This window comes from Rhinolophus sinicus, linkage group LG01 (genome assembly GCF_036562045.2).
Source record: "Rhinolophus sinicus isolate RSC01 linkage group LG01, ASM3656204v1, whole genome shotgun sequence".
NCBI classification, from domain to species: domain Eukaryota; kingdom Metazoa; phylum Chordata; class Mammalia; order Chiroptera; family Rhinolophidae; genus Rhinolophus; species Rhinolophus sinicus.
Window position 1 is genome coordinate 99719135 of NC_133751.1, and position 26553 is coordinate 99745687.

Here is a 26553-nt window from a genome sequence, read left to right on the forward strand (position 1 = left end):
ATATTCCAAATCATCTGATCATTGGCATAAAGTGCTAATCTGATAGGTTTCTGACTTGGGGCTTTCTACTGTGCTTTCCCCCACCTCTTGGCAGTAGATGTACATTTCAAACAAACAGCAGAAAAAATATAAAACTTCTGAACCAATTAGATTGCTTAGCAACGTTTTTGTCTTCTTTCCTGAGCTACCTCCGTGTAATCCTCCTGTCACCAACTGTGACTACACGGTAACTTAAAAGTTGAAAATCAGCTTTTTGACGTTTTAAATGTTTTCGTTTCCTTCGATTGGCAGATCATCTTTGTTCACTTACAACTGAAATTGTTGTAGGACGTCCCCTAATTCCTTGTCTAGTCATAGCGCTCAGAGGTTACTTACAGATGATGCGAGATTCACAGGGACTCTACCCATCGTTTACTTTGTAAATACAAGCCATTTTCAGATCTGGGTCCCGAAATTATTTTACTCTTCAAGAGCAGAAATATTACTATGTTCATTCAGTGAACCTTTTCTTAGATTTTTATTTTTTGTATTTTCAGCGATTTCTTCAACCCACCAATAACTTTCCCAGTTAACAAAAAATAGTTTGCATAGGTCGCTATTCGGAATTTACGAGCAATTTAGCCACACGTGATTAGCAACATTAAGGGGAGAGGCGTTCTTCCAATCAAAGAATACACATAACGAGAGGCCCCTGGTACCCAAACGAGGCAACAATGAAAGGTCCGCAAAACTCAGAAACGTTCCGACGAGCCACCAACGCCTGCTCTGATTTCAGGACGCCGGAGCGCGCCCGCTCGGCTGCCTTTACAGCCGAGGGACACAGGGGTCCAGGGAAGAGGGTCCCATTGGGACGCCGGGACGAGCGTGCGCGACGCTATCACCAGCCACCCCCACCACAAACAGGAGTCAACGCTCCGCATCCCGTCACTAGGGCAACGCTGCAATCCGACACCCAGGCTCAAGATTCCGCATCCCGAGCCACGCAGAAGAGGCGCATCGCAGGCCGGCCGCTGGGACAGACACCGCCGTCCCTGGGGGGCCTAATGCGATGGGGGACACGTCCTCTGCACGCGCCCGGGTCCGAGGCTCCGCCACCGGCAGCCACCCGGCCGCGCCGGTCCCGGTTTCCCGCACGTGGCGGCCGTGACTGTACCGGAGCGGTATCCCTCCGCGCCCCCGCCTCAGTCTCCTTCTGCCTTCCCGGGACCCTCCGAGTCGGGGCACCGCGGAAGGATCGCACGCACGCGCGCGCGTACGTTCCGCCGTGACCGCGGAGAACGGGGAGCGCCGCGCTGAGGAGCAGCTGCCGCTACCGCCGCCGCCGCCAGCACAGCCACTCCGCAGCCTCCCGCCGCTGGTTAGTCAGCCCCGTGGCTGCGGGCGGGCAGCCGGGCCGGGCGCCCTCCACAGCTTCTTCCTCGCTGCCGTCTCCGCGTCCTCCCACCGCAGCTCCTCGGGGAGGGGGGCGGTCGGTGCCTGCGCAGAGCCGCCTCCTCCCCGCCCCCGCCCCGCCTCCCCCCGCGCCGCCGCCACCCGCTACCGCCGCCGCCGCCGCTGCGCCTGCTGCTCCTCGCGTACCCGCTGCAGTGCGAAGGGCTCGAAGATGGCCGGTTGGCAGAGCTACGTGGATAACCTGATGTGCGATGGCTGCTGCCAGGAGGCCGCCATTGTCGGCTACTGCGACGCCAAATACGTCTGGGCAGCCACGGCCGGGGGCGTCTTCCAGAGCATTACGGTGAGGACCGGCCGCGGCGCGGGTACCCGTCCCCCGACCTGAGTGGTGCCGGCCGGCCGTGGGGGCGCCGCAGCGCGGGCCCGGGGCACGGAGGGCCGCGCGGGCAGGTGTGCGAGGCGGCCGGCGCCGAGGATGCGGCTGCCGGGCGGGCGGGGAGGCCGAGGCCCGGGGACGCCCCCTCGCCAGGGGCTGCACTGACAGGCGGGGGCGGCGGCCCAGCTCCCCGCGTTCCCAGTGCGGGTCTGGGGGAAGCTGGGGGAGGGAGCACGCACCGGCCGGAGCGGGGTGGGGGGTCGCCTTTTTTGCCCTCGTGCGTCTCCCTCAGGTACCCGGGAAGCCTGAGGTTTGCTTTGCACGTCCCGGGGTGAAGCGGGGGCCCGAGGTGCCAGGCCGGGGCGCACTGGGCCGGGGCGAGGGTCCTCTCGCGGCCGGGCCACCCTTCGCGCCGCGGACAGCGCGCCGCCCGCGCCGCGGGCTGTGGGAGGTGGCGGCTGCCCGGCCCCCGGGATCCTCGCGGCGACTTTGCGTAGGTTTGCCGGTGTCCAGGCCTCTGGGGCTTGAGGGAAATGTACGCCCACAACGTAGGTGGATTCGTGAATCTCGACTTCAGCTCTGCCTCCATAGGATTTTTTTTTTTTTTAATTCTCCAAGATGGCGAACTGCCATTGATTTCTCTCCTCCTATGGAGATTCATCGATATACCGTTATCCCCAATTACGCAACATAGCTCCAAAAAAGGGGGTGCTTTTGTGGGGCTTTGAGTAATCTGCGAGGACCAAGGGGACACCTCACTTCTCCAAGTCTCTTGGAGTCCCTTGAAGAGGGAGCTCTTTAGTGATGATAGTAAGGAACTAATGCAGATTTGTGCTTCACAGCGCCTGATTTTGTGACTTGATGATTTTGGCTTGGTTGCCACATGTGGAGAATAATTGTCACTAAGCCTCTAGTGCTGCTTTATTGTTTTGCTGCTTTCTGCACAAGGCTCTTTCTAAAATTGTGACAATTGTGTCACATATAGGGCCAGTCTCTTAATTTTTTAGTCTCATGCTCCCTTCCCATCAAACGCTAAAATCAGGCCCCCTATTACGGGTGCTACTAATTATTCTTGTACTACTTGACATGGTTTAAGATCTAACTGGGTAGAACTCAGTCCTTGATGCTCGCACTTAAAGGTCTCCCCTAACCGCAGTGGACGACAATTCTTACCGGGAATAGGTATCTGGTGATCAACTTTTTTCTCTGCAGTCCTCCTGTCTTTGTGTGTGAGTTCCCGCTGTCTGGCTGGGAAGATTGCGGGAGTGTGCTTGGAAATGGCTGGGGCCTGCTATGACTCTGCAGTTCTGATGGGGGCGACGCCTTCCTTCTTATTCATGGAATGTTAGAATGCACGTTTTCTCCTTTCCGGTTCTGGTGGCTACCTCAGTTTCTTTCCAAATCCCCCTCCATTTTCTCTGTTCTTCTACCATTGCCTACTGCAGTGCTACAGACAGAATCCTCTTTTCATTTGCCCAGAAGGAAAACTGATTACTGAGGTGGGAGGGGAAGGTAAGTGGGAGAGAAAAAGGAGTAGTGGCTACAAAAATAGGAGGGAAATATGAATTTGGGAATGCGCTGAGGTCTCGAGTTTGAAGTTCATGCTGTGGGGGAGGGGAGATGTCAAGCTATTTGAAGCAGAGTAGAAGTGAACAGACCGGCTAAGCATGGGCTTTATTTCAGGAGACTTTCAAGCAAGTTTAAATTTGATGCAACGGGACTTACTGTAATGTAACTGAATATGATAGACAAGCTGTTGCTGAAAGTTTATAGGTGAATCCTTACCATTACATAAGTACTTCAGGTCCCACCTGACTTGATACAGTTTATAAATAAGTTTGTAGTTTATCTGGTGTCAGCTACCAACTGTTCATAGATTCTTTTCATAGACTAGTCTTTAATTAGTAGACTACACTGTTAACTAAAATCTAATTAATATAAAACATGTAATCATGTAAGATTAAGTAATTCTTTTAAAAGACTGAAACTTGATTTTACATTAGTGAAATGTGGATGTCTCGTACTGGTAGTACAAACTTGGCATAGTCTTTCCTGTTATATCAAGGCCTGAAAGGAATTAACTGTAACTTCATGTTTTTTCCCCCTTTTTCTTTTCTTTGTTTTGGGGGGGGCAGCCAGTAGAAATAGATATGATTGTAGGAAAAGACCGAGAAGGTTTCTTTACCAACGGTTTGACTCTTGGCGCAAAGAAGTGCTCAGTGATCAGAGATAGCCTATACGTCGATGGGGACTGCACAATGGACATCCGGACAAAGAGTCAAGGTGGGGAGCCAACATACAACGTTGCTGTGGGCAGAGCTGGTAGAGGTAAGCAAGGCACTTTTTTGGTTCAAAGTTGCATGCTACATTACAACTCATTAAGCGGTTCCTTTAACATTCGGAATAAAAGTGTTAGTCCATAATGGCGATTAAGGTGGTTTTCGTGAACTGCCCAGCACTGAAGTGAGGTACTGCGTTAGATTTACCGCATACACAGCCTAGTCTCTGAGATCCTGGCGTTATTCTAAAGATACGACTTTATTCATATCAACTCTGCCGTTTCAGCTTTAGTAAACTGAAAACCTAAATTTGTTTCTTAAAGTGCTTGCCACATCAAATGATAATCTTAGGGTGTATCCAGATTGTTAAATTGTTCACATTGTTTGGTTACTTTAGTCCTTTTGAGTCTGACTTTTGGATCTCATCTTTTTCTTTCTTGCTTACATTTTGATCATTCATTGCTCAGCATAAAATAAGGAAAAATTAACATTGGCTCATTTTTCTATTGGAAACATTGCTAGGGAAGAGAGAAATAATTAGAATTAGGGTTTTGGAGTAAGTTGTCCTTTTACTAAAATATTCTCAAAGACTGAGTGTGTCTGTGATTTAGATTTGAAAAGTAGGAAATTCTATTTCATTTGATCCAGAAATTCTGGTGTTTCCTGACTGTTGTCAACATTGCAGAAATTCTTACCACACTAAATAAGTCTCACTACTTCTTTGAACTTTCAAAATTGAGGTTTATTATGACATCGAATTAATTTACAAATATATTTAAATGTGTTAACCTGTGTAAATATTTTGTAAATAAAGAGGGCTTGTGTAGTCTCATATAGCAGACTTGGCATATCTAATAAGACCAAATCTACCATGTGAAGAACTTGAAGCTACTCTGAGCTGTAATTTACTTTAATGGTCCTACCAACTCCCTGTGACTGTCCTAAAGGTTCCTCTTATTCTGATGTGAGTTGATGTGTATGAATATTTCTCTATAGGAAAATAGGTAACTGAAATAATAGATTAATCTCTTTAAATATTAGCTGAGCTCAGGTAAATATTAAAAAGCATCAACCATGTAACAAAACCAGAATGAGATTTTCATACCATATAGCACTGCTGACATCTAGTGGCAGTGAATATAAAATCTGACATACACATGTATTCTGGGGATAGACCTTTGAACTGCATCATAGAAGAACCTGTTGTTGGAAATAGAAAATCTATTTCAGGATTTTAGATTCAATTAAAAACAAAGCTAGAACAGTGAGGATATCAGTAAGTAAGCACAAGCCTTTTAATTTGGCCTTTTTTCAGTAGCACTGAAAATGCTCCTAGAATTTGTCCTTGGTTTTCCTCCGGAAGTTAATAGGCACATTTAGCCTCACAAGTAAGACTTCATACTTAATCAAGCTTGTTAAATTGGAAGAATTTTGTAAATAATAATCACCTAAGTTTTAAGTTTATATTTTGGGAGCCAGTCTAATATGTATTTGTCATACTAACCAGAATTTTTTTTGCCCTAGGAGATAAATGAGCACACTTATTTTTTCTCCTAGCTAAAGATATTTTTATACAGAGCTGCAGCTGCATTGATTGGACTTCCAAGATGCAATTAATAGTTATAATGGTTTTAGCATATAACTAGTTTGAAAGTTCTCGTTTTGGAGACCTAGTTGATTTCAGTGCTTGACAGTTCATGGAAACTGACTTAATGTTAACTTATTAATTGGGGTTCTGTCTGCTAAAACTTATGTGACTTTCTTGATTAACACTTCTTTTGAAACACTTTTCTTCTTTCTCTTTCAGTCTTGGTCTTTGTAATGGGAAAAGAAGGGGTCCATGGAGGCGGATTGAATAAGAAGGCATACTCAATGGCAAAATACTTGAGAGACTCTGGGTTCTAGCTGCTAGGCAGACTGTTAAGTATTAGGGGAAAATTGCTCTTAAACTTTCCTAGCTGTAAGCTTGAGTCTTAATTCTGGAAATTTTATTAGCAATGCAGGGTGATGGGGTATGAACCTGTGTCTCCTTTGTATCCCTCTGTTGGTGGGGAAAGGTCTTTCTTTCTGCCCTCCCCCCCTTAAATAATTCTGTTCACTTTTGTTTTGTTTCCTTGTGTACTCCAGCATTGGTTATAGTGATGGGAAAGGAAGGTGTCCACGGAGGCACACTTAACAAGAAAGCATATGAACTCGCTTTATACCTGAGGAGGTCTGATGTGTAAGCAGCCTCTCCCCATCTACCTAGCAACTGTCTTCATCACCACCCCAATATGGTCACAATGCTACCAGACTATATGGTGGCTAATTTTTCTTCACCTATTTTCTAATGTCATGATTCCTGTTTGCCCTGTAGATCATTTGTATGTTAACCACTGTATGTAATCAACCCTTCTCTGGCAACATAATTGCAGCACAATAATGATTTGCATGATACCTTGAAATTTGGGGGGAGGGGGCATGCCAAGTTGGGCATCACTTTGTCTTAGCAATTAATGGGATATTGATTACTAAAATAAGTTACTATTAAGCAAGGTGCCGGTTGTACAATCTCTAATTTGATCAATGTCTTTTCAGCACTTTGAGCATTTACTTAGCTCATTTAGTCTTCCTTTTGTAGCGCATGGTTGGGAGGTAGTGCATGCATCTTTCTTCACCTCTTTTCTCACCCCCCTCCCTTCGCACATAAGGTATTTGGTTTGCTTCCATCTTATTTTATGCAGTGCCTGGTTTATTTAACCAATTAATAATCCCTTTTGTTGACGAGCTATTGAGAGCTGCAGTAGTTTGCTTCTAGTATTGTTGTTGCACTTGAGTAGACAAATCTTTTTTCATAGTGTCTACAGGACATACAAAGAGTGCAACTGCAAAACAAGAGCAAAAGGCACTTCCTCCCATGACCTTACGGTGACCTTACTGATCGAACCCCAGGGACATTCCATCACTGCAATAGCTCACATTTTTGTTCGTCTTTTTCTTTGCACACCAGCTCTACTCTTTAGTAAAATTGTAAAAGGCTGCCATTATGGACATTAGGTATCCCAACGTAACCATCTGGAGTGTGTCCAGTTTGTTCTTCATAGGACCAATTTTTATTTGCAGCTTGAGTTTTTATATGAAGTTGCATTATTGTGGACTTGGCTGTCTTGTGATGAATTTTTTTTCATATGTATCCTGTGCCATACTATTGTTAAAATGAACTGTTGCTATTGTGAGATGGATTTTAACTGACCTATAAAAGGTTTCTTTCGAATGGCACTACTTTAGGGACATTCTAGTATTTGCTTCTATTGTTTGGGCCTTGTGGATAATGTACAGGTTTAAAAACAAATCTTGTTGCTGATTTGTCCATTTCTTTCCCTGCACTTTGTTACATCTGGGATACAGTCTAACTCATCTGATTTAATATGCATTTAAAAAAATGCCATAACTATTAAACACCTTGTTTACAGACAGATGAAATAAATTTATTCCAACCAAATATTCTAGACTCCTGTTGTTTATATAAATTGTTGGCTTACTGTTATAGTTGATTTTTGACATAATGGGAATATACAGAACAGGCCAACTCTGCTGCAAGCATAAAATCTTTTAAAAAATTGAGTTGATGGCCTATTCTATTTCCTGTAGTATTTATTATAAATAAAATGAGTGCCTGGGAATATCTTTTTAATGGGTTTTGATCTTTTAAAAATGGCTTTTAGTCATCTCAGTCTCATCTTCAGGCTTGAGTGGAAAATTACTGTATCTACTAGAAATTAAATATTTTTCTCTTGTTGCTGGTCTCTAAATGTGAAATCCAGTGAACAGTAAGGGCCCGAGTACCAAAAAGGGTTTCTGCATTGTGGGTTCTTCTGTGCTGAAATGGCATATGACTTCTCTAGATTTGGAGGCTGTGTTGGCAGGCTGAAGTCAGCCAGCTGGGACCCTCGTATAATCACTTATACATTCCTTAGGCAGCATATAAGATAACTGGGGTGTTCTTGCAGTTACTGGCTTTGGAGTGACATACTAACAATGGCTATTATGTAAGTCAAGTTTAGTCCCAGAGGTTGTAAGTTCCCTGAGATGTATTGAAATTTAGTAAATATGTTAGTTTAATATTAAATCATTACCAGGAACTGTGGAGCAGAAGCTCAGAGCAGGGGTGCTCAGAAGTTGGTGGGTCTAAGTAAAACTGGGGAGCCGGTTATAATGCAAATTCCGGGCTCTAGAGGTCCATCCTGGAGATGGTGATTCCATAAGCCCCAGGAGCTCCTTTAGAAACAATTGCCAGGTCATTCGGATTCACTTTAGCGGCCTGTATGCTACCGTTTGAAAAACAGTGGATTGGAGAATGGGAATTAATCTCTCTGCCTTACTTAAAACATACTGTGCATAAATAAATTTTTTGCTTTGAGAGAGTTGTCAGGCAGTAGTTCTGAATTTGATTGTACATACAGAGATGTACAAGTATGGAAAATAGGGATTTGGGGCTACTTTGGTAGTTGGGCATACTGTAGAAATTGTAAAACAACAGCAACAAAAACCTCAACTTCTTGACCTGTTAAGATCCTTTTTAGGAACACAAGGTTAGTCAAATGAAAATTTGGTGGTTGGGTTGCGATGATTTGAGATTTTATGGTAATATACATTAATATATATTCACACTTCAGTTGTGAAGAACTGTTAGGGTAAGTGGAAAGCAGCAAACAACTGTGAAACCCTTAAGGAATGAACCTGTAAGTCGGTGAGGGGATGTGTGTCAGGGATGTGAGGAGGTGAGCAGAAGAAGGTAGAGGACAGTGTATCACTAAAATAGTAAACAATGAAACTAGTCATTGGCCCTCTGTCCACAATTTTATTAGAAAAACACTGATGCAAACATATGCATATATCTTTGTACTTAGTTCTAGGAATTTAACCTAAGGAAATGGAGTTACACAAATTAATACACCTGAACATCCATCACACCGTATTACTTAACAATAACTGATCTAAAAAGACTACAAAATTTACCTTTCAAGGTTATGGGTTGTATGAATGATTGTCCAGAGGATGAAATAGTCATTGAAGAATGACATGAGAAAATGCTCACCAATGAATGTTAATTAACGGGATATAAACATGTTACATAGAGTGTAATAGAGTATGTAATCTTACATGTATTTTAGGTATGTGTTTCTAAAGGCAAAATATCAAGATAAATTTATTTCTGGGGTAAGTTTCCAGGTGACCATATTTTTACAATAAAAATTAAATTATGATGGTATTTGATACTGGATTTTATTTAATGTCCTGTTTACGAGGTTGTATACTTACACCACCAAAACAGAAGAATTCGAGTATTGTAACTAGTAATAATCCTAGACAGTACTATTTAAGACACTTCATTAATTTTTCAACTCAAAGTAACAGTTTGAAGTTTACAAAAAAAAATAATTTTTGCCTCATAAAATTCCTAACTTAGATTTAAAGGAAACAGATCCTTGATCTGAATTGTGGATTAAGAACTGAGGGACCATCTAATACACGTACATTACAGTGACTTTTAACTTTTCCCTTTTCTTAAAAAATTGTTTTAGGTACTATGTTTTTATTATTTACTTTAATAATTATTAAAGCTATTATTGTGTATTTATGTGCCAGGCACTGAGTTCAGTGTTTTATCCTCACACCCTACCTTGGTTTAAATGAAATTATACAAATGATTAAACAGGTTTAGAAAGGCTAGGGCCATACAAATATGTCAAATTCCAAAGCTTTGCTAACTACAATAAATGTTCTGTTTCTCAGGCCTGTGTTTTTGAAATGGGAGTGTTGGAAGGGGATGGAAATGAGGTGGTATCAGACAGTAGATACTGAATTTAAACTTTTATTTTCCTAAGTGGACATACCTTTTTTTGTTGTCGATTATAAGGATTTTCCTAAAAAATTCAGAAAGTGAAATTCCCCCTACTAGTGTTACATTTCTTTTAAAATGTATTTTTCTTTTTACAACAAAAAGCTCCTGTGTATATTCTCCAATATGCTTTTGTTCACTAACAATTTCCCATGTCAATGCAGATACCTCCAGATATTTATCCTTTCAAGGCAGCCTACTACTGTAGGATGTACTGGAATTACAACGGCACCATAATGTACACTATTGTTCAAATGACTGGCTGCAATTGTAACTTTTTGGGGAATTACCTAATTGCTTGTGAGCAGTTACCTTGTACAAAATTCTAAGGTGATAGGTGTTTAATCTGACCTGTTACCTTAATCATTATACCTTTACAGCACTGTGCATCTAAAGATAAGGCTAATATGGTAATCATACAGTACAACAAATATTTGCCAGTTCTTAAAGTGGAAAATGTGTTTATTAACATTCAAACTCCCTTCATACAAGGCCATATAAAAATTCTTAGCATTTTGATTATACATAAGTCTACATTTTCTACATAGTTACAATGATGTATAATATAATTTAGCTTTTCATAATACATTGTTTAACTATATTATTCTATTAAACATAAGCAATTTTCAAATCCAATACTTGAACAATTTCCTCTGTACAGTTTAGCAGGGCTATATTAAATTAGCATAAGATGCTCTTTATTAAGAGGTATATGATCTGTGTATTAACAGTTGCTGAAGTTTGGTGTTTTTGTACAGCATTTCCTTTTTGCTTTGATCACAACACAAAACCCTTAAGGATACTGAAGTTCGGTAAGTTCAGAGACATTAGTTGATGAATCAAATTCATACGTAACACTATAGTATTAAAACCCTTAAAACCTGAAATTTGCACTAGTACAGACTGTTCCTATCAAGACAAGGCTACTTGGGAATAGAAAGGGAAAAAGCTTTGAGTTTCTCTGTGGTGCCGATAGGAGGAAAAGTGCTAAATTCCCTTGTGGCCTCTCACTGACACAGCAGTCTGGGGTGATACCAGAACAAACATTCCAGCTCAACAACTGGAGGTAACTTTATGGAGGCGGAAGTCAGCTTGGCTCATGCTAGGGGGCCACAGCACTGACCTCGTGTGTAAAACCCAAATTGGCATACTCTGATCTAGGTCTTAACTGCAAGCTATACTGAAGGATTTTTTTTTTAATGTTTTTGCTATGTTTCATTCCAAAATAAGTTGATTTAATGCTTGAGTTATAGTACCAGTCTATTAGTTATTAGTGAAATGCAGTACACTCCTGTAGATAAATACCAGATCAAAAACACCTGTTCCAGTGATCTGGTTAAAACAGTAGAATACTGAAAAATAAGTTATTTCTACACAAATCTCTGAAGGGAGCAAAAAAGTCAAATTATATACCTAAATAAACATTTTACAGGGAAATCACCCCATGGCCCTCTGAAGGTCAAACGGTATTTGCTATGTTGTAACCCCGTTCGCCGTTCGCCTGCAACTGGACCACGACACTGTGCTCGCCGATTTCGTTCTCTGCATCGCTGCTGTCAGTGACCTCATTGTCATCATCCTCATAGTCTGAAGACTCGGGCATGTTCTGATGTGAGTGGGACTCCGACAAAGCCCCAAATGACGGGGTGCTGGCAGAAGCCAAAGGTCTAAGTAACGGGGTGTGTTCGGACACTTCGTTCTCCTCTTGACTACTGTCTGTTTCAGAGTCTGAGTCCCCTTCAGAAGAAACAACTTTCTGCTTGCAGACAGGACAGGTTTTCTTGGTTTTTGTTAACCAGGGGTCTACACACTTGCAGTGATAAGCTGTTGAAGCAAAAGTACACATCTTTAGGTGGTACATGTGGCTGAAAACATTAATCTCTTACCATGTTTATTCATGTTCTTCTGAACTACATGCATCATGTTAGGGAAAAGAAGAAAACTAAATTTTTATTAATACACCTCCCTCCTTCAATGAGACTATTAATTAGTACAGGGCCTGGCTTATGGTGTACTAATAACTATTTTCTGTCTCCCCTTCTAACACTGAACTTAAACATAAATTGACTATGTCAATTCCAAGCAAATGTAATCTGTCATACCATGGGAACAGGGAAGGATTCTGAGCTTATCGCCATCTTCATATTCATCCAAACAAATGGCACATACATCATATTCATCTCCTACAACAGAAGACGGTAAATAAAATTCATTATAAAGATACGTATTCTTAACGATTCCAACTTTTCAAATTAGGTCTTCAGTCAGTGAGTTTAAATGCCTTTTGATTTATCTGTCTTTAAACGATTGCTTTTGTTTGTTTTCGTTCAGATCAGGGACCTACCTGCTTCAAGTTCAACTTCAGGAACCTGAAGTTTAAATTAACCTTTTACCTAAAATAAAAAGTGGATGCCAAAATTATTTACCTTGATTACCTTTGCAAAAGATTTTTATAAAAATAATCATAATTCCTTAAGTGTTTTATTTAACTATTCAAATACTAGTTTTGAAATATTTTATGCAAAAGACAAATTTTCACTATTTAGATTTCTTAAAGTCTCTGGATCATTTTTTAAATAAAAATGGAAACATGTTAGAACATAATTTTTTAAAACTGTATTAGTGATAAAAACACTTTTAGAGCGAGACATTGAGCTTCAAATTTCCGTTCCAACATTTGTCAGTTCTGTAGTGCCTGCTTGGCAAGTTACTTCTGACATCCAGCTCTTTTGTCTGAAAAGATTCTACCTACCGTGCAGGGCTGTGAGGATGAAGCGGGGTGATGTAAGCAAAAGGCCAGGCACACAGGTATTCACTAATGGCTGTTTACTGATCATAATCACTGCCTTTTAATTTCTTACTGAACTTACCACCTTTAAATCATGGAAGTTTACTTAATCATAGCTCCTTCTGGAATTAAGTGTAGTTACAAGTTTTTACATCATATGGCACATAGAGTCTTTTTGAGTCACTACTGGCTTTTTATGTAGTGGCAGTGACCACTGGGACCACTTTCAATTCAGTGTTTTTCATTAAATGAATATGTTAGGTGAAAACTTGCAAAAACCTCAGGGAGCAAACGACAGTTAAATTCATTGCCCAACCCACACAGGTAACAACCTTGGGAAGCATGTCAGAAAGCAAGCCAGTGTCTGGATAGAAAGGCTGGATGAACATGACACACAACAGAATGATATGACAGTTCTATCGAAACAATCTTCAACATCCTTTAATCATTTAAAATAGCACATTTAGGAGGAGTCCTAAATAGAAAGCTTAATGAAAATTACTAATTTTTGTTCAGTATCTTGAATTTGGTTACTGTGGTATCCATCACCTATCACATACGTTCTATAACAAAAACAAGGTTCTGTGTTAGAACCTCATGTGTGGAATTTGGTGAGACTGATTATACCCATCTCAAACTACTAAAGAGACTGAAGGACTACAATATACCTATAATTAATTATACAGCTGATCCATTTTTTCGTGGGCTTTGAGGACGGTTTTAATAAGCAATTCAATCATGACTGATTTCTCATACAAATCAAACTTTCAGTCTTACAACTCTGTGACGATGTCCATTAAAAACAGTTACAATAACTGAACGGGAGCAGACTGATCCAAGGCGTGCCTGCCAAGACTCCAAGCCTCTGTTAAGGTGGGCAGGTTCTCCTGCATTATCCAAGGGGGCCCAATGTAATCACAGAGGCCCTTAAAAGTACAGGACGGAGGCAAAAGTCAGAGGGAGCCGTGACTATGGGTGAATGGCCAAGGAGATGCAATGTTCCTTGCGGATGGAGGGGAGGAGTGTCAAACCAAAGAATCTGGTGGCCTCTAGCAGCTGGAAATGGCAAGGAAAGATTCTCCTGTAGAGTCCACAGAAAAGAACGCAGCAGCCCTGCTAGTGTCTTGATTTTTAGCCCCGTGAGACCTGTGTGGGACTTCTACAGAACAGTAAGATAATAAATCTGTATCATTTTAAGCCACTAAGTTTGTGGTAATTTGCTACCACATCAACAGGAAATAAATACAGGTAATATGTGGGTTAGCCTTAAATGTATGGAATTGCAGCTTCAGTCAATGAGCTTTCCTCTCAATCCTTTGAATTTTTCCAAGTGATGGATTTATATTGATCTCCCTTATGTTCTCGCCAGAGCACTTACTCTGATGGTGACAGGTCAAGATTCAAATGTGGAGTTTGTGATCACGGACCAGACTGGAGCCTGGTGCTCTGTAGAGAATCAACCCCCATGGCCTTGGACTTGTGATGAAATCGTAAAGCACATGTTAGAATGTCTGGGGTTCTCATCCTGATCATTTTATTACCTGTGTGACCTTGTGCAAGACACTCAGCATCTCTATGTTTCAGTAGTCTCAAAGAAAAGCAAATATTAACATACCTATTTTAGGATTGTTGTGGATTAAAAGTAATGATGCACGTGATACTTTACATAGTGTTTGGTGCACACAGCGCCTCTTAACCTGCCCCTGAGGAAACTGGCCCAGCAGGCCCGATACCTTAGGGTGGATACACTGAAGGCTGTGGCTACGAGGCTGCTCCCCAGCCCCCACGGGCTTCTGTCCCATCAGATGAGCTGACAAAGAACCAGCTGCAGTGGGCACTGAACCTGTTGGTTGTACTCAGAGTGATTGTGTCATTTCATTAAATATTCATAGCCCTTGAACTGTGACTATAAAAGACATCTGGTTTTATTTGCAAGCCAGGTTGGCTGTATTAGGAACACTTAATGAAAGCTAGTTGCTCCTGACCCAGCTCCAGCCAAAATTTGATCAAATGAGGGTATGGGTGCGCAATCTTAAAAAAATGGACAAACATATTAATAAAAAGCAAAAATGAAAGCAGAGTCTAATTTTTGTCCCATTTAAAAATACCTGAAACTAAAAATAGTAGAAAATGCACCATGTACCATGACAACTTGGAAATTCAGTCAGTGGATTCATATTCAAGACCACGGCTGTTGAGTGGATTTATATTTACTTTTACCTTAAATTTAAGGCATTTATTTCTTTATGATGTACAACTTTAGCAGATTTTTTTAAATAACCAATTTGTCCTCTGGTTCTGGTAACATAAAAGGCTCTAACAAGTGCTAATAAATGTTAGTTTTGTTACTATCAGCACCATACTAGAAAGTTCTGTTGCTTAGTATAAACCAGTAGTTCTCAGCTGGGGACGATTTTGCCTCCCGGGGACATTTGGCTGATACCTGGAGCCATTTTTGGTTTTCAGAACTGGGGGTGCGGCTGGCATGTAGTAGGCCAGGGCTGCTGCTCAACAGCCTGCAATGTCCTGCACGTTCCCCCCAAGCAGAATTATCCCCTGAAATGTCAGTCATGCTGAGGTTGAGAACCCTGATAGAAAACCCCTCCAGACTTTATCAAACAAAGACTTTGCTAATTTACTAGTGGGTAGATGTTCAGAAGTGGGAGGAGAGGTGAGATTCATGTTTGTTGTGTGAAACAATATGGAAACGCTTCTGTCTGGAACATTTTTGGCATTGTTATTTGAATAATGTTTCAGAAAATTTTCTCGAAGGCACTTTTAAAGTTATACTATGTAGGTGGACAAAACTTTGATTTTCCCCTCTAAGCCTAGTCCTCCCCAGTTTATCCACAAAATCTTGGGTCATGAGGTACCGCAAAAACACTGACCCATCAGACTAGGGATCCCACAGACTTACGGCAGCCGCTGCAGTGGCAGGAACTGATTATCAGGCCTGGGCATAGCCCTGACGCCACTTCCCTTACAGCCTACATTCATTCTGGCACCAAGTCCTGTCAACTTTTATATGTGAAACGCATCTTTAATCTCTCCCCTTCGGTTTCCTCAATTACCATGGTCCAGTAGCTGGATTATTGTAAGAGTCTATTCCTAAGAGTCTCCCTTCTCTTCCTGCCCCATATGGTTTTTCTCCATGGCAGCCAGGGTGACTGTTTTTAAATGGCAATCACATCATGTCAATTCCATTTAAATGATTCCCCATCCCACTGAGAATAAAATCTGAGCTGCTTACGATGGCCTTCCCACAGCTGCCTAGGATCCGACCCCTGCCTCCCTCTGCCGCCTCACCTCACGCCTGTCTCCCCTCCCCCCTCACTCCTGCTTCATCCACACTGGCCTTTCAGTCTAGAACCAACTAATACGGAAGTTGGGGGGAGCGGGGTACCTGCATTTAGCCAAGTTGTAACAAAAACATTTGGACATGAAGTTAGGCATAAAGAGGAGTCACCATTTCTAGCGATGACTCAAACATGAGCTGGTCTGAGACAACCCAGCCATCGTGCGTGTGGCACGGTGCACAGCCTAATTGTCCTATTTCATCACACACTCACCGGCCACACAGCAGCCAGGGTGCGCTTCCTCCGCGTTAAACACAGCAGTCAAAGCTGAACACATACAGCTTTCATGAGAAGTAATGGCTTCTCACACATTTTAAATAATGTGCCCACAGAAGATGTAGCGCTGGACTCATGCACTTCAAAGCGAAAACTACTGTCCTTGCAGAGAAAGTGTGTGCCTTGCCACTCACTCCCCGCTTTTCCAGTAAAGAACACAATGGCAGCTCTTTCCAGCAAATAAAACTAAACAAATCTTATCTTCTGTTCTCCTCTCCTGCATAACACTTGCCAAGAAATTTGAACAAAAGACAATGGGTTAAAGTATTTTTAAAGCCAGAGTTACTTGAGAATTCTTCCTGATTATTTTTGAGCCCTGAGCAAAGGAACTAATATTTACTTTTAAGGTCAGATTTAAGGCAGTTAAATGTAGTTAGAAAAACTAAGCATGCCTTAATAGGTAAAGAAATAAAAAAAACTATACAAGTATTGCTCCCTTTTTAGGTAATCTGCTATAAAATGCTATATTGCTTTTTTTTCCCCCATCTCTGAAATAAAATCTTTCCCCTTTTATACATATTGTCTTGGAAAATCGCAATGATTAAACTATAAAAGAAAAATGCCTGGAATCTTAACATTTCAAATATAAAACCCATTTTGTATCATTTTTATCTCAGGATCTGGCTCCTTCACATACTGATGGGGCAGGTGAGACAGCTCCCACAGAGACGTAAGAGGTTTTCCTCTGCTTTGAAACACGGCATGTGGTAACCAGTCCTTATGGTTACAGACTCAGAGAAGTGCTTTAATTGAATGGCCCAGGAAACTCAAAAAATCGCAATTTTGAGGAGAATAACGAGTAATGAAGAAATTTATAAGGAAGTTGGCTGCATCAGAAGCAAGAAGACAACTAAAAGCCTATTATTTTATATGTGCTGGAAATGGCTAAGTCAATATTTAAATCATTTATTAATGAGCGCAAACATTTCTGAAAGAGCTGCAAAGGTGAAGGTCAATGAGATAACTGGGAAGATTTAAGATGCTCATGTCCCCCAAAGTGTGGGAAACATGAGTGCTGACCAACCTTTACAGATACGCTTCTTGTGCCAGCGCCTCAAGCTGGTGGTTTCTATGGGTTTGATGACAGGCTGTGCGTACGGAACATTCCCAAAAGTCAAATTTTTTTTTGGTTTGTTGGCAAATATTTCCGCTAACATTAACATTTCCATTACATCCCAAGCCTACGGGAATTCTTTTAAGGCTTCCATAGTTTGGTGCTGTGCCTCACTGGCGTGATGAGGCCCCGCCGAAGGGCTTACACTTCCCTTCATGTTTTCAACCATCTAATGCATCTACAACTACAGGAAAATTGCAACAATTGGCATTTTTTTCTTTCTAATATCTATGTATCTTTGCTAAAACCATTAGAGTACACTAGAATATACATGACAAAATACCTCTTTCTTTTACTTTAAATGCCAAATCCCACCCTTACCAAAACATTCTATAACAAAAATATAACTAGCTTAAACTATGGTTACTGGAAAGAAATTACAAGTGTAATGTTTATAGTTACATTTTCTTATGCTGCTTCATGATTGTGGCAGTTATGTTTAATGACTGAATTTTGATGACACTAATGTTAGTTACGATTTTTAAGGGGTTCTTTTTGTAATAGTAATTGCTGATTATGAGGTAGCTATGGTTAGTCACACTTTACACATGAAGGGATGTACACAGAGGTTAAGAAACCTGCACAAGGTCACACAGCCAAACAAATCGGTGATCCAGAATCCAGCCCAGGTCTGTCAGACTCCCAAGTCCATGCATAGTTTTAACCATTATGCTGTACTGTCTTCTAGCACATGTGTTAGAATTTCACATTTAAATAACCCCCCTTTGATTCATAGTGTATAAAAGGTAAGAACTTAAGAAATACTCTTAAGCAGCCACTTTTTAGAAATTAAAATGTTTCCAACTCATAAACGAGAATACTTTTGGTCTTAAAACTGTCACACATTGGGAAGGAACAAAGATCATTTTTTTATTCCTATCTCCCATGGTTTCATATTTTTACAAACCTTTTTACGATGCTACATCATAACAGCTATATTTTACAACTTTAATTAAGGGTCAAACATTTCTTATACATTCCTACGATGAAATGCTAGTGCACGCATGCACAGTAAGGAAACAGACTCCACTGAAAGAGCATTATATTAGCAACTTTTTTTTTTGAAATATGGTAATTCCTTCATTGAGAGTAAGAATAAAAATGATTACCTTAGGGACCATGAATAAATCCATATAACAAACTTAAAATTCAGGCAGAAGCACTGATATTCAGCATTGGCCAAATTCCATTTTGGGTAATTTTTTAAAAACTAACTTTTCCCTATATTCTAAACAGCCATCCTATATTACTCTTTATTGGTTCTGACTTGGATGCATTATGCAGGTAAACTACAATTTCACCCAGTATCTTTCTGAATAGAGAAGCAAATAGATTCAAAGATTTGTCATTATCCTGAAGTGAAAAATAAAGGAATTTTAGAATGGTAAATACTATCATACTTAAAAAGCATTTCCTTGTACTTAGTACCAAAGGTTTCATATTCCTTTTCATTATTCCTTTTTAGGCTCCTAGAAAATTGGTGTGCAATACCCTTCCAGAGCCAACTTCAACAACCTCAAATTTATGTACATGCTTAAATATTTGTGTGTTCTAATCCAATAATTATTTTAATTTTCCTTCATATAAAGGAAATTAAACAAAAACCTTGAGCAGCCTCAGGTATACTTGGGATTTAAAGTGGAGGAGGCATAGGGTCTACGTTACTTTTGCAGAAATTTTTCTAGATGACTTCTGCCTGTTGACTAGATTGAGGTAATATTATTACAATTCTTAACGTAGCAAGGGTGACTCTAAAAATCAGACATAAAATTTCCTTCTAAAAAGTGCATACAAATTGATAAGAAAACACTAAGATCCCAATAGAAATGTGAGCAAAGGATAAAACAGGTTACAAAAGCAGAACTATAAATAATTTACCTTGTTAATGTAAAATATGATGAAAAGAATATTCTCATACTGCTGGTAGACATGAACCTTTAGGAAATTAGTTTTGTCTCAAAAATGTTCTTTCTCTTTGACAGTGAGCTGTGGAGAAGGGTAAGTGCAGGTGGGTGTGGGAAGAAGACGAGAGAAGGGCAATGGGAAAGATTAAAGCCAGGAGGCAATTTATTTTATTTTGAAATGGTAGTAACTGAAGAGGAAAGACAGGGTAGGCTAGTATTTACCCGTATAGTGTTTGGAGTCAAGAATGTGGATTGCAGCCCTGCCTCTTACCTTTAGCTTTTTGCTAGCTCTGCAACCTCAGGTAATTCACTTTTCTGAGTCTCATCTTCTTTTTAAAATGGTCATGACAACACTTTTCTAATTGTGCTGCTCTGAGAACTAAATGAGATCATGAATGCAGAATATGTGGTTTGCTCTTACACTACGTAACAGGTGTTATATACTTACAAAGTCTAAAAGGGAGGGTTATCAGATTTTTATTGGGTGCAATGCCCACCCCAATCCAGTGTAACCCTGATTAAGTTATCTGGTATAAGTTACACTGACTTCTTCAGTTAGAAGTCAGTGGATTGAAGGCACAGTTCTCCATAGCAATCACAGCTGCAGGCAGATGATAAAGGTTGAGAGTGTCGTGACACAAACTAACCTGTGGATCCAGCTCTCAGTCCCCTCAACCCCTCAAAGCTACAGTGCAGACCTTGCGATCTCTATTTTTACACATGAAATGATAAAACAGTTCATCTTCAAGTAAGTGAAGAGTGTAGCGTTCTCTCTGGAGCCACAGCCACAACAGTAACTCCTACCCAGTTTGGAACCACATTACGTTACTGTTTTGTGGCCATTATGAAAAGCACTGCCTTAGAGGAACTGAGAAATATTCCCTTTTCTGATTTACTTTTGAAGAGTAAATTCAGAACACCTTTCCCTTGAAAAGTTCAACACAGAACAAATATCAACTACCACTGGTTGGACTGAACTCTGGTTATATAGTCTTAGCTTTCTGAGTCGATGGACTATGGCTTTTACTCACCATTATATCCGTAAGTGTTGACTTCGTGTGTGGTATAGAGGACGCTCCCAATAAATACATGCAGAATAATAGATGCCACAAGCATTTGTTCCTTTCCCGGTGGACGGTTACCAAGGAACCATCTGCCTCTTACCTGGATCCTGCCACGTGGACTCACCCTGTCAACACCTAGTCTGTTCCAGTCCTCAGTGTGAGGGACCCTTTTCCACAGTTATCTGAGCATGTCATTCTTCTGCTCAAAACCCATTCAAGTTTTACCATGTCGCACAATAAAGTCACAAGTCCTTGCCATGGCGGGATCTGCCACCCCATCTGTCTCACTGATTTCATCTCTAACCACGCCCCCTCTGGACCACTACACACTTTAGCCGCATTGTCTTTACTCTGCCCTGAATAGATCAAACACACTGTTGCCTCAGGGCCTCTGCACTTGCTATTCCTTGGCCTGCGAAGTTCTCTCCTCCCCTCCCCCAACTGTCTATTTTCTCACTTCATTTAGATCTCAGTTCCAAGTGTCCCCCTCAGAGAGGTCTTCCTGTCTTATCTAAAATAGCATCCCATCCCCTCCTCCATCACTCATCCCACTTATTGCTTTGTGCCTTTACTTCTTATTTGTCTGGTTGTCCCCACAAAGGCAGTTTTTGTTTCTCTGTTATGTTTATTGCTGTTTCTCTGAGACCTAGAACAGTGCCTGACACATAGTAAAAGTACTCTGTCAATATTTACTGAAGGAATGTGAATAAGTCCCAGGAAATCCTGATTTCGGCCTCCAACTGCTAAGTGGAGGACCTAATCACATAAAGCTAAATATTTTTATGTAACATAGACAAATTCTACATATCTATAACTGATGGAGTAAGACTGGCCTCAGATTTTACCATCTTAATTCAATATTGAATGTGCCAGCCAACTCTCAAGACAAGAAAATATGCAACAAAGTCCTATATGGAATATAATGTTTGCACAGAGGAAATAAATACTGTGCCTATTGATAATCAGAAGACAGAAAGATGTGCTTATTGTACCAGGAGATACTGGAGAAGAGTTCTTAGAGAGGGACTAGGGTCAGGCCTTCAAGATAAAAGGGATTTAGGAAAACTAAGGAGGAAAAGACACTACTGGAAGAGTAAACAGTTAAAAGCATTGCAGAGAAGAAATGAACACGGCAGTGTCAAAGTTATGCAAGGTTAGAAATAAGGAGTAGTGGAAAGTGAGATTGGATGAGTATGGGGGAGCCGAATTATAAAAAGCTCTGATATCAAGATGAGGGCTGATGTGATCTCTTAGGCAGGAAAGGCCACTGAAAGCTTTCAAGCAGGGAATGATTGATTGACGTGTGAAAATACATCTTACAAATTCTTCACCAACGTGCTGAGGGGCCCTGGCCTAAGACGCAGAAGCGAACCTGGAGACAGGAAGACAGACCTGCTTGACCCCCGATTCCAGTAATAAACTGATGTGGGCTCGCACGACACAGTGACAACAAAAATGGACAGAAATGATCAGATCCAATCATCATTTTGAAAACTCATAGATTTGGGGACTAGACATAGGTAATAAGAGAGAGGGGACGAATCAAAGAACTGTAGGACAATTAAAACACGGTGCATCATATTCATAATAGGAATACCAGAAAGAGAAGAAGCAATATTTGAAGCAATAATGACTGAAAATTTCCCCATGTTAATGTAAGACAGCAAAACAGAGATCCAGAAAAATCAGAGAACACCAAGCAGGATAATGCCAAAACGCACCTAGACACATCATATTCAAACTGCAAAAAACTGAAGACAAAAAAATAATCTTGGAAGAACCCAGAGTTAAAAAAAAAATCATACCTATACAGGACAAAGAGAAGAATAACATTCAGTTCTCTTCAGAAACCATTCAAGCAAGTAGGGAGTGGAGTGAAATATTTAGTGGTAAGAGGAATAAAAACCACTAACACAGAAATCTGTACTCTTCACTTCAAAAGTGAAGGAGAGGAGTGGTATAAGCAAGATGGCAGAACAGGAAGCCTAGGTCCACCTTCCGCCATGGAGACACAGACTTAAGAATAACAAACAGATCAAATGCCTCTGTCAGAAACCCAAACAAACAGTTAAAAGGTCCTTGCACCCCAGGCAAGGGTGACACCAACAGCATAAAAGCCCAGGAAGAATATTCATAACATTGTCCACTCTCTTGCACCAGAGCCTCTCCCCGCTGGCGGGCACCTTTGGGAGGAAACCCTCAAGTCCTGCCTTCTACCTAGGGAGGGAAAGGTGCAGAATGTACGCCTTGACACATCCAAGTATTTACAAGAATGACGCCCAGACTGGGGGTCTGAGAGCAAAGAGGATCAACCATGCACAAGAGTCTGCAGTACTACAGACACACACTGGGTAGAGCTCCAGTATCACAATTTACTATAGCACAGAGGCTGCAAAATCACACACAGACATCGGGGGAAGCTCCTGAATAGAAACAGGGAAACCTCTTCAAGTAGATAACATGCACAAGCACAAGAGGACGCATACCCAGAATGTGTCGAGTGGAAAAGTCCTATGTGTTTGAAAGCAGACTGCAAAGTCTGGAGAGGTGAATGATTCTTGAAATGCCAAAATTCCAATAAGAAAAGAATACAAGATATATACAGAAACAGAACCATGGCACTTTAAGTAACAAACTAAATCTCCAGAAACCAAATCTAAAGAAATGAAAATGTATGAATTGCCAAAAAATTAAAGAGTACTGTCAATAAATTTATCCAAAGAGGCAAAAGACCTGTACTCTGAAAACAATAAGACATTAAAAAAATTGAAGAGGATACAAATAAAGGGAAGAATATACTGTGCTCATGGATTGGAAGGACTGATATTGTTAAAATGTCCTTACTACCTGAAGCAATCTACAGATTGACTGCAATTCTTATTAAATACCAATGGCATTCTTCTCAGAACTAGCATGAACCATAAAATTTATATGGAACCACAAAAGACCATGACTAGCCAAAGAAAACTTGAGAAAGAACAAATTTAGAGGTATCATACTCCCAGATTTCAAACTGTATTACAAAACTACAATAATCAGAACAGTGTGGTACTGGTATAAAAACAGGTATGTAGAAGAATAGAGCCCAGAAATAAATTCTTGCTTATATGGCCAATTAATCTACAACCAAAGAGCCAAGAATGTACAATAGGGTAAAGATAGTCCCTTCAATAAATGGTGTTGAGAAAATTGGACAGATAGACATGCAAAAAGATGAAACTGGACCAATTTCTTACACCATATACAAAAATTAACTCAAAATGGATTCAAGAATGGAAACCATAAAACTCCTAGTAGAAAATGTAGGCAGTAAACTCTGTGACATCACTCTTAGCAATATCTTTCTGAATGCTGTATTTTGCTGTGTATAATGATTACTTTTTTTGCCCAAATTTGTGAGGGAAAAATAAGGATGACCATTATACATGGGTAGTACGAATTCTGTATCTATATAAATGTTTTTAATTCTTTTATTTATGCTTCTGAGTTAAAAGTGTAGCTCTAGAAATCAATAACAATATACACATGCAAAATAATACCCTGGAATACAATAATCAATTTTGTTGAACTCACGACAAACTTGCAGCGATGAAGAGTTCTTGGCCTTCTATGATGTGTAAATATCATAAATTTGTTACCGGTACATACAATTTCTTGTACCTTGTATCTATTCTTGTGTTTTGTAATTATGTGTTACATAAAATTTCTTGTACCATAACATGTTAAAAAATAAGTGCTAAAATTCCTTTATAATACAAAAAAACAAGTACCTAAATATAAACAAACACAAATTTAAATTAAAAAATTAAAATGAAAGATTTTTTCCCCTGAAAGTTTGGGCCAAAAACGTGGGTGCGCGTTATACATTGGAGCACATTATACACAGCAAAATATGGTATGTCTCCTTGAACAAGGATAACACAAGAAAAAAAATAAACAAATGGGACTACATGAAATAAAAAAGTTTTTTGCACTGTGAAGTGCAAAAAACAGAATGAGAGAAGATGTTCACAAATGATACATCTAATAAGGGGTTAATATCCAAAATGTATATGGAACTCATACAACTTAACACCAAAAAAAAAACCAAACAATCCAATTAAAGACATGGGCAGTAGACCTGAATAGCCATTTCTCCAAAGAGGACATAAAGATGGCTAACTGACATATGAAAAGGTGCTCAAAATTACTAATTATCAGGGAAATGCAAATTAAAACAAAAATAAGCTATCACCTTACATCTGTCAGAATAGCTTTCATCAAAAAATCAACAAATAACAAGTACTGGCAAGGATGTGGGGAAAAGAGAATCCTTGTACACTGTTGGTGGGAATGTAAATTGGTACAGCCACTATGGAAAACAGTATGGATATTCCTCAAAAATTGAAAAGTAGAGCTGGCATACGGTCCAGCAATTCCACTTCTGGGTATTCATCAGAAGAAAACAAAAACACTAATTTGAAAAGATATATGTACTCCTATGTTCACTGCAGCATTATTAGTAATAGCCAAGATATGGAAGCAACCTAGATGTCCATAAATAGATGAATGGATAAAGATGTGGCGTGTGTGCGTGTGTGTATGTATACAGAGGGTGCCAAAAAAAGTATACATATTTTAAGAAAGGAAAACTGTATTAAAATTGTAATACTCAATATATACTGATAACAAAAGATGAATACAAGTCACATTTGACTTATGCCATCACAAGAGGTGCTCAAAGTGGTTACCATCAAGCATCCAGACACTTCTGATTTTGACAAAGTACTGCTTGAGCAATGCTGACCCAAGTGTCCACTTGTATACATTTTTTTGGCACCTCCAGTATATTTGAAGAACCAAATGAGAATAACTGTCAAAGAAGAATATTATACCCAGTAAAAAAATTTCTTTCTAAAACAAAGGAGAAATTAAGACTTTGCAAGATTAAAAAACAAAACTATATATACATATATTTCACTCTGCAATAAAAAAGAATGAATTCTAGCCATTTGTGATAACATGAATGGATCTAGAGGATATTATGCTAAGTGAAATAAGTCAGACAGAGAAGGACAAATACTGTATGATTTCACTTATCTGTGAAATAAAAAAACCCCACAAAATAAATGAATAAACAAAACAAAACAGAAACAGATCTACATATATAGAGAAAAAGCTGATGGTTGCCAAAGGGGAGGGCAGATGGGGGAGAAAAAACAAAAGCACTGTCAAAAGAATCCTCAATGAATTAAAATGGAGCACAGACAGACAAATAGATAAAAATCAGGAAAATGATGCATGAAAAGAAAGTAATGTCAACAAAGAGAGAGAAACTATAAAGAACCAAGTTCTGGAACTGAAGAATAAATACAATACCTGAATTGAAAATTTTTACAGAGGGATTCAACAGCAGGTTTTATCAAGCAGAAGAACGAATCAGCAAACTTGAAGACAGTACTTTGAAATTACCAAGGAAGTGGAGCAAAAATTTTTTTAAAGTGAATAAAACGAAGAGCGCCTAAGGGACTTATGGGACACCATCAAGCTGAACAACATATGCATTACAGGAGTCCTACAAGAAGAAGGAAGAGAAAGGAGCAGAGAACTTATTTGAAGAAATAATGGCCTGAAATTTCCCAAATCTAAGGAGAGAAATGGACTTACAAATTCAAGAAACCCATAGAGCTCTACTAGGATAAGTTTCAAGATACCTCAAGACACAGTATAATCCAACTGTCTAACGTTGCAAATAACAAATATTGAAAGTAGCAAGAGAAAAGCACCTTATCACATACAAAGGAATTCCTTTTAGATTATCAGATTTGTCTGCAGAAACTTTTGAAGGAGAAGGGAGTGGGAAGATATATTTTGAAGTGCTGAATGAAAATAACTGCCAAACAAGAATATTATATCCAGTAAAACATTTCTTTCTAAAATAAAGGAGAAATTAACACTTTGACAGATTAGAAAAAAATAAAACAGAAAGTTCATCACCATGAGTCCTATGCTACTAGAAATGTTCAAAAGAGCCCTACAAGTTGAAGCAAAAGGACAATAAAAAACAATACAAAAACATATGAAAATATAAAATTCCCTGGTAAAGGTAAATATATGGACAAATACAGAATAATATATTGAAAC

General features: G+C 39.9%; 2 protein-coding genes across 5 annotated transcripts in view; one reads left to right on the forward strand and one right to left on the reverse strand.

Moving 5' to 3' along the window:
* Positions 1 to 773: 773 nt before the first annotated feature.
* PFN2 (profilin 2) lies at positions 774 to 7528 on the forward strand. Of its 2 annotated transcripts, none has more exons than XM_019748857.2 (3): positions 774 to 1735; positions 3904 to 4096; positions 5855 to 7528. In XM_019748857.2, exons 1-3 carry the CDS (start codon positions 1604 to 1606, stop codon positions 5950 to 5952), a joined length of 423 nt encoding a protein of 140 aa, XP_019604416.1. In that variant the 5' UTR covers positions 774 to 1603; the 3' UTR covers positions 5953 to 7528. The 2 variants fall into 2 exon arrangements, with proteins under 2 accessions (XP_019604416.1, XP_019604417.1); XM_019748858.2 differs by having other exon boundaries at positions 1263 to 1735; positions 6175 to 7528.
* A 2833-nt stretch (positions 7529 to 10361) lies between these two features.
* The window catches only part of RNF13 (ring finger protein 13), a 137087-nt gene continuing 120895 nt past the window's right edge, over positions 10362 to 26553 (reverse strand). For all 3 annotated transcript variants that reach the window (XM_019748856.2, XM_074333758.1, XM_074333751.1), the window contains exons 9-10: positions 12031 to 12111; positions 10362 to 11752 (exon numbers count right to left, since the gene is read on the reverse strand). In XM_019748856.2, the coding sequence (XP_019604415.2) occupies positions 11388 to 11752; positions 12031 to 12111 (446 nt within the window). In that variant the 3' untranslated portion in view covers positions 10362 to 11387. The remainder of the gene's footprint in view (positions 11753 to 12030; positions 12112 to 26553) is intronic.

Bases quoted from the DNA above. Each gene is read 5' to 3' on its own strand.
- PFN2 (XM_019748857.2), top strand. From the start codon at position 1,604: ATGGCCGGTTGGCAGAGCTACGTGGATAACCTGATGTGCGATGGCTGC. The intron at 1,736-3,903 runs GTGAGGACCGGC...TGGGGGGGGCAG, and splicing joins GCGTCTTCCAGAGCATTACG to CCAGTAGAAATAGATATGAT. The intron at 4,097-5,854 runs GTAAGCAAGGCA...TTTCTCTTTCAG, and splicing joins TGTGGGCAGAGCTGGTAGAG to TCTTGGTCTTTGTAATGGGA.